General features: G+C 35.5%; 1 protein-coding gene across 1 annotated transcript in view; it reads left to right on the top strand.

The window, feature by feature from the left end:
• LOC136030874 (semaphorin-1A-like) overlaps nucleotides 1–12,995 on the top strand; it is a 380,467-nt gene that overhangs the window by 253,279 nt on the left and 114,193 nt on the right. Inside the window, exon 10 of the mRNA XM_065709948.1 lies at nucleotides 5,339–5,480. Coding sequence (XP_065566020.1) covers nucleotides 5,339–5,480 — 142 coding nt within the window. The remainder of the gene's footprint in view (nucleotides 1–5,338; nucleotides 5,481–12,995) is intronic.

Consider the following 12,995-nt stretch of genomic DNA (forward strand, 5'->3'; position numbering starts at 1 on the left):
TGACCTGTCGAATAGTGTATATCTGCTCGGTCGTGGATCTTTTGGGCATGAAACCTGTTTGCTGGATCCGGCAGCACTTACGGATAAACTGGATACTTCTATCAAGCAATGCTATGGCGAATTGCTTGCCAAGAATTGACAGGTGGGGGATTCCTCTGTAATTCGAGCAGTTACAGGATTACCCCTTCCTTCTATTTTCCAGGTATCAGTTCAGACCAGATGAGGGAGAACAGCATGTGCAGCCAAAGTAGAATTGCTTGTCCTCCAAACTTTAGCAGCTCGACGGTGATCCCGCAGACTCTTGGTGCCTTGTTGTTCTTCTTTCTCATCAGGGTATTTTGTATCTCTTCTGCCAAAGAAGGATCAGGCTCTGGTAGATTTTCACATTTTGTTTGCTGAGCGGACACAGTTAGGTTGAGTGCTCCTTCCATCGATCAAGTTGCGCGTTTTCATCTTCTAGCATACACCAGAGATGGATCCAACTGCGCCTATCTCTGGTGATTTCCCATCGCTAAGGTCTCTGACATGCTTGAAAAACGACATGACGTCCCCTTTTCGTGCCGCATCTTCTAGCTCTTCAGTTTTTTTTATCAACAAATTGTTGTTTATCACAGTGAATAACTTTGTTTCTGATCCCGTTTAGCCGTCTGAAGGAGGGCAGATCTCCGACAGGCTATTGAACTTGGAATCTTGTGCTACTTCAGTTATGAAGGTTTTTTTTTACAAAACAACTTTGTGTGTTTTCACCATGGACTTGAGCTATTTCTAGCATTATATCTTATAGTCTACAGAATGGGGGGGAGGCAAGCTTAGGCAGGCTCAGGCATAGGAATTTTTTCGCAAGGGTTATTCCCCCCCAAGAAAAAAACAAAAAACTAGACAGCTAAACGGAAATAATTATTATTAACAAGTTTTTAAAATCTCAAGATATGAGGAAGGAGGGAGGTGAGGCTCCATCCCTGTCCATACGACTGAGCTCATAGATCCTGGGATCCAAGCCGTCAAGATATATATCAATACTTCACCGTTGCCTAATTTCCTTACATAAAGGATGTGCTTCCAATAGACTGTTTTATTGGGTCCACGGATCGCCACGAAAGTTAATAAAGAAAAGAAGAAACTTCACTTAACAGAGGCTTGACGAAGAGATAAGTTCACCCAGGACCTTTGAAAAATATGTTTTTACAGTCATATTTATTTCAAAATATTTTACTTAAATAGAAGTAATCACCTTTCGTATCGATACCTTACTGTTTTAAAATTGCGTAGTTTTAAATTATTTCATATAAAATCTAGCCTTTTCAGGTAGAGGAAAGGGGGTGTCATTACTATTATTTTTTGCATTTTACTGGTTCTAATATTGCAAAAATAGATATATCTAGTGGGGGAGGGGGAAAATCTTTGGTCGTTTCTCCCTGTGGACTCCTTGTCTATATATATTGTCAAACTTGTGTTAAATCTGTATCACAAGCCTTCAGTTTAAAATATTGCTTGGTATCCTTTCTGTCCCTAAAATTTGATGTTCTATGGGGGTCAGGGTGTAAGCGGTAAACTTATGAATATTAGAAGGCTTCGATTGTATGTTTATCTTCGAATATTGAGTCATCAAAAGCTTTCTTGTGACTGACATATGTCATTTTTAGTGTTATGCAGATATATTCTTCCGTCCGAATCCGATTCACATCATCTGCTTCCTCTTTCCTTTTTGTGTAACGATCCCTGAGTGGAGATTCTAAGATAGATTGGAATTCCCTTGTTTGCATGTCTCTTTTCTGATAAACCTCCCAGTGAGCTTTCGCTTTTGTTTCGAGGAGTTTCCTCCTTTTTGGAGATTGTAAGAGAAAGTATATTGACTGAGGGTCTCTTAAGAAGTTCTCTGTATTTGAGTTGTAAAACCGACTGGCTGGTGAACACTGCAATTTAAAGGTATAGGGGCGTAACCAGTGTTTCATTTTGGATAGGGGGCTCGTAAAGACACTTTAAAAGATTCATAAAGAAAGGATCTTTGTCCCTCCATGTTTTGGGGAAATTCCCGAAAATTTGGGGATAGTGGAAACACTGTACAGATAACAACTGATGAACCAATGTAATGAATGAGAAAAGTTAATTATTTTCAAAATTAATTACAAATTACAATTTTTTTTATTGTTATTTGTAATTAATTATTGATTACAAATGATGAAATTACATTTCAGCATTCGAAGTATGGGCTTAGCAAACACCACTCTGAGTAATTTGAGTTAGAAATTACTAAGTTACATTGAAAACTATATATCGCCTTTATCACGTAGCCAATATGGCAAATTTTTGGGTTAGGACAGATTTAAAAAAAATCTTGATCTTTGTCAAATTCACTATTAAACACAGTGGGGAGCACCGGAACGTATTTTAAAAAAAAGATAATAATTACGTGCTTGTGTTTTACGTTATGGATTTTACGTTGTGTTTTACGTATTTTATGTGTTGTGTTTGGACAAAAGTGTTGCCAGGAACTTTTTTTTACCATCGTTTGGATAGAAATATTCCATTTTACGTTTATTTTTTTCTTTTTAAATTAAGCAGTTATGTGACAACGAGCTCTTAATAAGCTGTGACTCGTTGTCAAAGTAACCAGAACCAGTGACCAAATGAACTAACAATGATCGTAGAACTATTTTTATATGCAAATAAACGAGCGGTTACCAAAGTTTTAAGTAAAGGGCAAATCATATCCTAGTACTCTTATTTGGAAGTTAATTGCTCGGCAGCCAGCTTGGGGGGTTTTGCTGTTTCTAGTTCTAATAAATTAGTAACAAACTTTGTATTTTACATGTAATTTGTGTACACTTATTTTTTCTTTATTTGAACCAAAATGACATATATAGTCATGTGTGTTCACTATTAGGCTTCTCACTATATATGTATATTCACTGAGTGTGACTGGAAAAACAGTCCATTTATCTAATTCGTTTATATGCAGGCCTCTATAATCTAAGCCATGCATGGAAAACATTAGCCGGAGTGGGTTTTTGACTCCAGTCCTCTCAAATTTCCAGATTGTTGGTTTTTCTTCGACTATGGCCTTCAAAATGTAGGCCCCCTGTGAAATAAATTCCTAGTTTCTCTACTTTAAAAATCTGGCCACCTTTTTATGATCAGTTGAATACATTGCTGCACACTAATCAGACCTATATTTGGAGCGGGTCTCGAAGTCTTTTTGGAGACTGCATCTCTTAAATTCCTACGAGGTTGCGCCTCAGGGGGGGAGGTCCTTGAGATATTTTTCGAGTAGTGATTCAAGTTCTCCAGCCGTGTCCCTTGTGTGTAGACGCACGGATACATAGTGTTTTATACTGTTCTCCAGCAACTCAAATAGAACTTCTAAATTATTGTCTTGGAAAACTTCATTTTGACGGATTCTATTTAAATACCAAGATACTTTTTGTGCCACCACGTGCCGAAATTTTTTCTCAATTCAGCAGATATTAAATACAGCTTAATGCAACCTTTTATTTTGAATGGACTTCTCAGGATTCCAACTTTAAATATGGCAGGTTGGCCTTTGCAGAGGCTAAATATTTGTTATTTGGCACTAAACGGTGTAAAGCGGTATTTTGCTGAGTTTTTTTTTTTTATTTTTTTTTTTTTTTTTTTTTTTTTTTTTTTTTTTTTTTTTTTTTTAATGAGGAATGGAACTAGATCGAATGAGCTCTCTTCTAGCTTTCTATGGCAACCGGTTCGACTCCATCACCCTTGGAGAAAAAGTAAATAAAAAATTCTAAAGTTAAAAAAAAAGATTGAAGACGAAAAAAAAGCAATCGCTTTGGCAAGAAAAAATATGTTTTCTGTTTTTTAGATGGTTCCAAAGTTTAAAGATACCCATCAAATTTTGCTTACCAAAATTGCTTAGCCGAATTTTCTTACGAAAGAGGGGGATCTCCCACGAAAAATGACCTATGCAAATTAGTGCAACCCGTGCAGCTCCCAGAGCAAGGGCCCAAGTTCATGCAGAATTGGTAATTTTAGACAAGAGGATCCACAAATAAATCTTAAAAGAAAGGTAAATCTTAGGCTAAAAGAAAATAACACAAACAAGATGAAAAACGCTGTATACAAAGAAAAAAAGGGAAAAATCTAAGAAGTTCACAGATGATGGCACAAAACTCCTTATGATGTGAAAACACTACACAATTCCCATTAAAGTAAAACAAATAACGTTCATGTCCAAAAGAATAAGTAATATGATCCTTATTTTCTGATATGAGATACTTGTTGCAATAAAAGGCTTCAGATTGATTGGAATTGTGTATAGTGTTTTGTCATCACAGTGAGTCTGTTTACGCAAACGAGCATGTAATCTATTATTTACCTGATGAGCTTTGACAAATTAAAACTTGATTTTTTTAAAATAATGGACCACAATGCAGTATTCAAGATTTTTTTTTCGGGGGGGGGGAGTACAAAAAACTTTACAAAATGCATCAGAGATTGTTATGGGAGGGGATCGGGTTTCAAACCTGGAAACTCCCAGGAAATGGCGCTAATGGACCTTCTTCCTTAAACATTTACTCGATATTGCAGATGTACCAAAGGAAATGCAAAAATGTATAATCATAATTGAACTATCTACAAAATTCTTGCGAAGTTCCATGAATAATATTAGTTTGGGTTACAATTTCATACATGGAAGGATAAGTAGAAAGAGTAAAGGGTTGAAGGGGGCGGTAGCTCTCCTCGCAATTTACAGACAAGCAGGAATTTGGGGCGAAAATGAGAAAAAAAAAACTACGAAAGACGTAAGTTATTCCATTTATTTTTTTTATATAAGAACTATCACCCCCATATTCATATACTTTTCACGATAAAGTTTCAAAATGTACAAACAGTTAAATTAAATCGGCGTAACGGGCAAAGGAATTGGGAAGTGAGTACCCAGGGAGTTTTCCGCCCCCCACGTCCCTCTCGCCAAACCCTAATAATTTAATCAGGTCTTTCCTTAGCATGTTACAATTGGCATTTTATTGGGGTGGGTATGAAATTCATGACACTAGGCTTCTAAAAACTAAGGGTATGATGTGTCGCTTGTCAACCATATACCTCTATTATATTCCTAGAGTTGTTTCTGTTGAGCCTCATTTTGAAGGAATCAACATATGGGTTTTCAGGGACAACATCCCTCGGTAGACTATCTCATATGGAAGTCCAGTGTCATATAAGGCTATTTAGCATAATTTACATATAATTTTGCACATGCAATATATTTGGTGCGTGCCTTATTTAAGACTTGTGCTTTTAATTTTTCTTCTTGGCTGAAATTTTTGATTTTCTTTTTAAGAACTTTCATTGATTTTCTTTTTAGAGCATCTACAGCAGGATTGCGAGGGTGTGTAAGCAAGACAGAGGAGGTCCTCATCGATTCAAGTTCCGTTGGACAACCTTTCTAAAAGGGCGACTTAATTGCTCCATTCCTGGAGACTTTCCTTTTTATTTCAATGAAATACGTGAGTATATAATATTTGTATGGGGGCTGATGGTAATCAAAACAAACGGTTTTTGCTTTGAATGCGCTCTATATGGTAATCACTCTTGCTGTATCGTCTGATTACGCTGGAAAACAGCTAAATATCGTCTCTATCATTATTTTATCATCATTATGTAATTTGTAACTTGTCATATAAAAAAGTGGGCATTCATAAAAAAAGGAAATGAAGAAGAGGAAAACAAGAAGACGCAATAGAAAGAAAATCAAAAATACTTCTTGTATTAAAGCTAATACTTATCGGCTATATTTATCTGAACATTCACTGAAAAATAAATTCAAGTCTGGAAATAAACTTTATAAGACTCCGTCTAGGCTCAATAACTCTGTTTATGCTCACTAATCGATACTTTTTTACAGAAAGAAGTTACATGTCTATGTTGGGAGCTTCATCAAATACTTTGCAAATTTAAAATAAATTCAAATCTATTCCCATTCGAAGTGTTCTATTTGTTAGCACTTAAACTTCAAAACTCCAACCTGTTATTATTCAAAATCTATTTATTGCAGAGAAAATCGTTCAGTCTTGCACCGCCGATTAAGATGAAAGCCATAGGTAAACATAATTTATACACTATGGGGTTTTGGACCTTGGAGTTTTGAGAGTTCTTGAGGCCGTTTGAGGTTGTTTCGGGTACACTTGAGGCAGGAATAGAGACACAGTTGTGGAGTATGAGAGGGCCAGAAACTTGAAAATTTTGTAGACTTGCAACAGTGTGCACTCCTTGGTAAAAACTGTCTAGTTTCTCATTCAGACATTAAGGGAAATTATGAAATCCTTAAATACGAAAATATTTATTTCAGTTTCTCATTAAAGGATGAAAGGATTTTCACATATGATTTTTTTCTATTTGTCTTTAAGACTGGGCAATAAATTTCAAGTTCTTTATTTGTTTAAGTTTTCTAATTGTGCCGTAAATTGTGTATTTCTTTTCTTTTTTGGAACATGAAGTGCTAACGATTTTCATGAATCCCACTTCATGCATCCTAAGCATCCTTTGAAAGAACAAATATTCGTTGGACAAGTAGATTTATTCTAGTTAAGATTCTCTAAAATAGTAACACCAATTGATAAAAATGTAGGAGACAGGGCAAGGAATTTTTTTCAGTTTCTTATATAAAGATACAACTTTTTTTTTTTTTTTTTTTTTTTTTTTTTTTTTTTTTTTTTTTTTTTTTTTTTTTTTTTTTTTTTTTTTTTTTTTTTTTTTTAATCAGGGTGGGCGCATCTTTGGTTTTTTGGATTATCAGAATGAACGATAGATTAACATACGAGCAGGTTTTTTAAAATAAATGAGGAGGGTCAAGGAACTTGCTTGATTTTGTAGTCTTTTCCGTACTTTATCACAGTCATTATTTATGATAATTTTTATAGTTTCTTAATTTGCCACCATTTTATGAATACTGGACGACATTAGATATAATTTTGTTTTAATAGTGAAAAAGATTTTATAGTTTTCGTTTTGTAATACTGTTTTAAAATGTTCAGTTTTGTTAAGTTTTGACCCAATTTCTGAAGATCTTTTCAAATGCAAATAATTTGTAATTGGTTGCTTTGAAGTTGAGAAAAGTTATATGTTCAAAACCACCGAAAATTATATCTTGTCGCATTAATTGAAAAGTAGAACTAGAAAACCTATAATTTTTTTAAGGGAAATAAGTATTTTTAGGGGAAAATTCAAATTTATATAAATAAACAAATCTTTTTGGGGCAGCCAAAGTTGATACGTACCAGTTTAATGAGCAACCAGCATTTCTTGTTCTTTTTTAGAATTGGAATGCTTACAAATTTTGACTACCCCAAAAAATTTTTGTAAAAAAAAATTCTTCTTTTTCAAAAAGTTTACCAAGAGGTCTACTCAAGGAAGAATGTGTAAACTGGACGGGTTGAATGAGGAGGATTTATCAGTCTGTCTGTCTCAGGTGGCTGAATGCTTTGATGGGTGCGTGAAATGAAGAGGTAAGACGAGGGGTGAAGGAGGATTATTTGTCAGTGTGCCGGCCTCAGGTGGCTTAACGCTGTGACGAGTGTGTATTACTAGTTAAGTGATTATCATGAAAGTTGTTGCTGGGATATTATTTAAGAATATATCTCCCCCTCTTCAAGTATATTATTAGCTATATATACATTATAAACAAAACAGTTACGGATTGGCTTCTAAATTTAGTCCGTCACACTGGAGTTTTTAGGCCTGGACGGAGGAGGAAGCTCACCCCCAGTTTTTCTGACATATTCCATTAAATTCCTTTTATTTCATATTCTTACACTCCTATTAAGCTTCCTTGCACCTTCTGCTCCTCAGGTTACGAGGCCTAAAACATCTACTGGTCAATCACCTGCCAATTTTGAGCTTTCCAACTCAATATATGTAAGGAAATTGCAGGAATAAAAATAGTTGTAGTAGGTAGCGCTGAGAAACATTTTCTGGTTCAAAAATTAGGTGCAAAATTAGAATCAATCATCCTGTAAAAATGTTTGTCATATATTCAATAAAATATAAAGATCGAACTCAGCAACTGTTAGAGCATATTTCTGGTATAGATGATAATCACAATTATTGTGTCTGGACCCAAGCTATTCAGCTCTCTCTAATGGCATGATTTGACAGATTATTGTTTAATGCATCTAGCCTACACGGTCATTTGAGACTGCAATGGAGGTCTCTAGTCGTTGTTTTCCCCATCTTCGTCCGAGGTGACAGAATCCATGACTTGGTCTGAGGTCAATCTTGCCCTGCTTCTACCCTGTCTTTACTTTTCTTCTCTTCTGCCTCGGTTTATATTGCACCACCCATTTTACGAGATTGTTATTTCGTCTCCGATTGACATAGCCAAACTACGTCAGGTGTTCTGTTGTTGTCGTTTTTTATCTGCTCACTGACAAATCAACCAATCAGTTCACATCATACTTTTGGTGGCAGCATAACCGAATTTTTGTTTTATCTCCAAAAGTGGTTTCATCTCTTGTAGTATTTGTGAATACAATGTTAGCATAGACCTGTGTTGTCTTCAAGGGCCATCTCTGATATCCGTACAGAAGCACAGAGGGGATGGCTGCTTCACATATCTTCTTTTTCGTCTTTAACTGGGCAAGTCTTTTACTTTACATACTCTTACTCATTTGAGCAAAGACTAAGACGTAGAAGATAATCTGCTTTAAACTTCCTCACTAAAATCACCCGATATGTCGGTGAGTGGTCTAAAATATTCATTTTTATCCGAAACATCTAGACTAGTATTATCAACAGAAAGTTTATTTTGCTGTTAGCCAGGAAAACAGATTTTGCCATTTTCAGTCAATCAATTTCTCCGTGATAACTATGTTGTGTAAGTGTTGCTTGCGCATCAGGTAAATGATTTCGCCCATCGGGATATATTAAATTCATAATGCCACTAGTACCACTCATAGTCATCAATAGAAAAATCAGGGCTGACATCAACACCTTTAGTATGCTAGCGAGTTAGATTAATAACTAAATTAATAAGTTATGTAAACAAAATTTTGAAAGTGAAAAAAGTGCCATCTATCTATAAATTTCTTATTGGAAATCTAGCGATGAATCTAGCCTGAAAGTCATTGAGTAGGTCTTTATCCAATTAGCATATTTGCAGAGTAGTGGGAAACCCCCCGCTTCTTGGAATTCGGGCATTTCTCATTATTTGAAATTAAAAAAAAAAAAATTATTAAATGTTTTCAGCTGGTTAAATTAAAATAGAAATATGTTATTGACGTACTCACTCTATATTCCATTTTTGTTCTCATTTTACATGCCACGGATAGCATAAAGCTATGCTTCCGCTCGTTTTGTTTTAAATACAATGACACACCGAACGTCGAATGTATTATTATTATTTTATCCAATAATATCAATTATTAACAAAACTTAACATAACTACATCCCCTCTAAATACCATGACATTGATTGCCGCGGCGAATGTATCTTCAATATATTCTGCCAAAACTTAATATTTGCCTCCAACCCTAGTTTTATTTCTACCTAAATTGTCCCAGCTAAAATGTATTGGCGTGACACTATTAGGGAAACTTGAGGTGAACCTTTTCAAGGCTATAAATTGACTTTGAATTGCTATTGGTCCGTTAATCGCGCGACCTGACTCTGTGAAGAGTTTCTGTAATGAACTCTAAAATCTGCTTCATCAGTGTTGAGAAACTAAATGTGAGAGCTTTTATATCTACCTAATTCTTGTTGTGAACCAAGGATTATTTTGGATTATCTAAGCATGTCCAAGAATTTATTCCAGATTTCTATTTCGGGACCGATTCATCATATTAGGAAAACTTACCATGGACAGTGAATGTAGAATCTGATTGTTAGAATTACGGCTGTGATAATTACAAGGGCGACATATGCCATTTTGGTCGAAAATGAGTGACGTATGCGTCGTGGGTAAACTCAGCCCGAGGATTCAAATTGTGCGTTCAGAATTCTCTTACTTTGTACCGTTACGAAGACAAAAGAGACATGCGCCATTAAGGGGTGTGTGTCTCTTTTTTTTATCAGTTTTTTTTGCAATTCAGAATGACAGAAGAGGATTATATTATGGAGTTATAACATTGGAACCTGGCATTTGTCTCCTTTTTTGTCAAGGAAAAAGGAGACGTACGCCATAAAATGGAATAATTTTGAATTCGCTCGGAATACTTGTTAATTTATGCCACTGAAGAAGAGCATAAAAAGTTGGTTTAGAATAGGTTCCCTTTATCTTTATTAGTCTCATCCTTCAGGGCGACCACAGCCGACCAACTTTATTCCGTTTTTTGGCTCTCCTGCAAAGTTACAAAATGACATATGCCGCCCTTTTGATTATCAAAGCCAGCGATTATTGTTGAACTGGAAACCCACACTACCGTATATATCTTGAGATTTAGACACAATAAGAATGTAGATTTTTGATGAAAAAGACTTCCATTAACAGTTGTGCAGTTTTGGGTTATATGTTGTGCCAAATAAAAAAAATAAACGTGGTTTAATAGTCAGCAAAAAATAAGCTAAAAACGTATGGCACTAAACAGCTTAAGAAGTTGTACCTTTCCTTTAAAGATCTTTGGGAATTAAAAGATTGTTGATCTTTGAATTTTTACAAACGAATAACGTGGTCCAGTTTTACTAAAGCTCAATTATTTTCGCGATTCAGTGTGGCAACACTGACGAAAATTACGAAAATTACATAATTACGAAGCAGCGAAAAGAAAAGATCGCAGAAAATGGTAGTTTTCAGCTATGAATAGACCTAAGATCGATCCAGAGGACAAAAAGTGTTTTTATTTTGACGTCCTTAGGACTTTAAAGTCTTTTCTTCTCTGTGGACAATGACTTCTTGGAGAGAATCTTGAGGACTGAGAATTTCTTTGATGTTCTCAAGACTTTAAATGAGCTCTTTTTCTTATCGTCTGAATAACCTGTAGGCAGTTTTTGCTAAGGAGTTTCCACTCCAGCCAGTTTACGCAATTTTAACTTCTTGATCCTCCGAGTCTATACGTTCCTTTACAGCTGTACCCTTAGTTCTGCCTCGAGTCTCTCGAGTCTCGAGTCTATGTGTACACGAATTTCCCGAATTTTTGGTCTCGTGCTATTGATAACAATATAGTACACGGCATTATACTCAATTATGACCCCATGGTCTTGAGTGTTTGAGTAATAGCAGATTAAAGTTTCAAGGCAATTCCAACAAATAGTATATTTTGAACAGACATAATTTAAAAAGAAGAAGAAACTCTTACCATCAGGTGCGGTGACCCCCCATGTAGGGTACAAGTCTTCGCAGCTGTTCTTTGAAATCTCATAGTCTTGTGATATTTTCCATAATTCTACTGACATATGCTTTTCCTATTTTCTGCCGTTTTAGCAGATTTAACCATCGCCCCCTTACTGCCTCTCCCGTGGAATACATTCTGGAGTATATTTCTAAGCCATAAATAGGCCTTCCAAAATCAAAACATGCTGGATGCAAAGGCGTATTTGAAAAAATTGCACTTCGAACTTCTTTGGTTGTATGAAAATGACAGTACAATATTTTCGAAATAACAAATCTCAGAATCGACTCCCTGACTGTTCCTTGAACTTTTTTTTCAGTTTTTCAGCCAATCAAAACTTAAGACGCAATTCTGAACATCCAATAAAATAAGTTGCACTTCTAGCATATAAAATTATTAACACTTGTACCTATTTAAACTAGCAGATGTCACTAATTTCCTTCAAAGCAGATTTATTCCAAAGCACATTTCATTGGTTTAGTTTAAAACGGGGGTCAGTGGTGTGAGAGTAAGCTTAGCCAGAGTCGACCTAGCTCTGAATGGGTACCTGGAGAAATCTCGGAAAGGTAAACAGGAAGGGTGTGCAAAAGCACAGGATGACTGGCCCCCAACCCCTTTTGCACTTCCTGACTGAAGGGCCATGAAACAGAGATCAGCACCGCCCGTAGGGACTGTAGAGTCTAATGCCGTATTTTTACCTTTTTGCCATTTCACCGGGAACCTTTTTTGCCAAGCTTGAGTTCTTCGAATTGTATGTATTTGGATTCCTCGGTCTAAACCCTTTCATCATAGATATGTTAAAATGTTTCTATAGGAGTAAGCCTACCTTCTTATTTTTATGTTTTTTCTTCATTTGAAGGATTTTTTCTCCCTCTGAAATGTTTTTAATAGAAAAATAAAAGATGCGCTCAACTGGATCTTACCTTTTAAGAAATATATCTGAAGTCATTGTACAATCTTTTCCAGTATTTTTGTTTAACCCGAGAAGAAGATTTGTGTTTTTTTGTTCTCTTTTCTAGGAAAATTTTATGAATGGTATTAGCATTTAGTGAAAAATTTCAAGCGTAAAATGGCACTTCTAGGCATTTGATGTGGCGGGGAATTGGAAATAATGAAGTTGGTTTCTCATTAATGATTTTCAGAGAACATCTGGATGAAAAAGCTTCGATCGTCTATTGTTGCACTAGAAAATAGAAAATATCTTTGTTGTTAAGGATTTTGCTGGGTGGAGCGATTTTTCTCTTCTTTATTGTGGAAACTATGGTGATTACTGTACTTACTTTGCCCTCGGGCTTTGTTGGAGACAAACCAATTCTCTTTTTTTTGTCAATCCTGTTCGACTTTTTTTTGTTTACTTTCTTTTTCTTTCTTCCCTTAGGAATTAAATGTGATTTATTTTCAAGTAACTTTGACGGAAATTCCGAACTAGCACCACATAAAAAGAAAAAAAAATGTTAGGAACCAATTGAGCAAAAACACAAATAGTGTGCGAATCAGGGTTAATGTGCAAACTGACCACAACACATAAATATGGATCAAAACTAGCAAACAGGAAAATAGGAAAATCAGGAAACAAGACAGGAAATAGTAAACAAACATGAAACATTTAAATTTCGACCAAAGAAAGAAATCAACTCTTTCTGCATTTTAAAGTTTTATAATCGATGGGTGTACGCTTGGGAACGATGTTAGCCAATAGTG

Source organism: Artemia franciscana, chromosome 9, assembly GCF_032884065.1.
Source record: "Artemia franciscana chromosome 9, ASM3288406v1, whole genome shotgun sequence".
In the NCBI taxonomy this organism is placed as follows: domain Eukaryota; kingdom Metazoa; phylum Arthropoda; class Branchiopoda; order Anostraca; family Artemiidae; genus Artemia; species Artemia franciscana.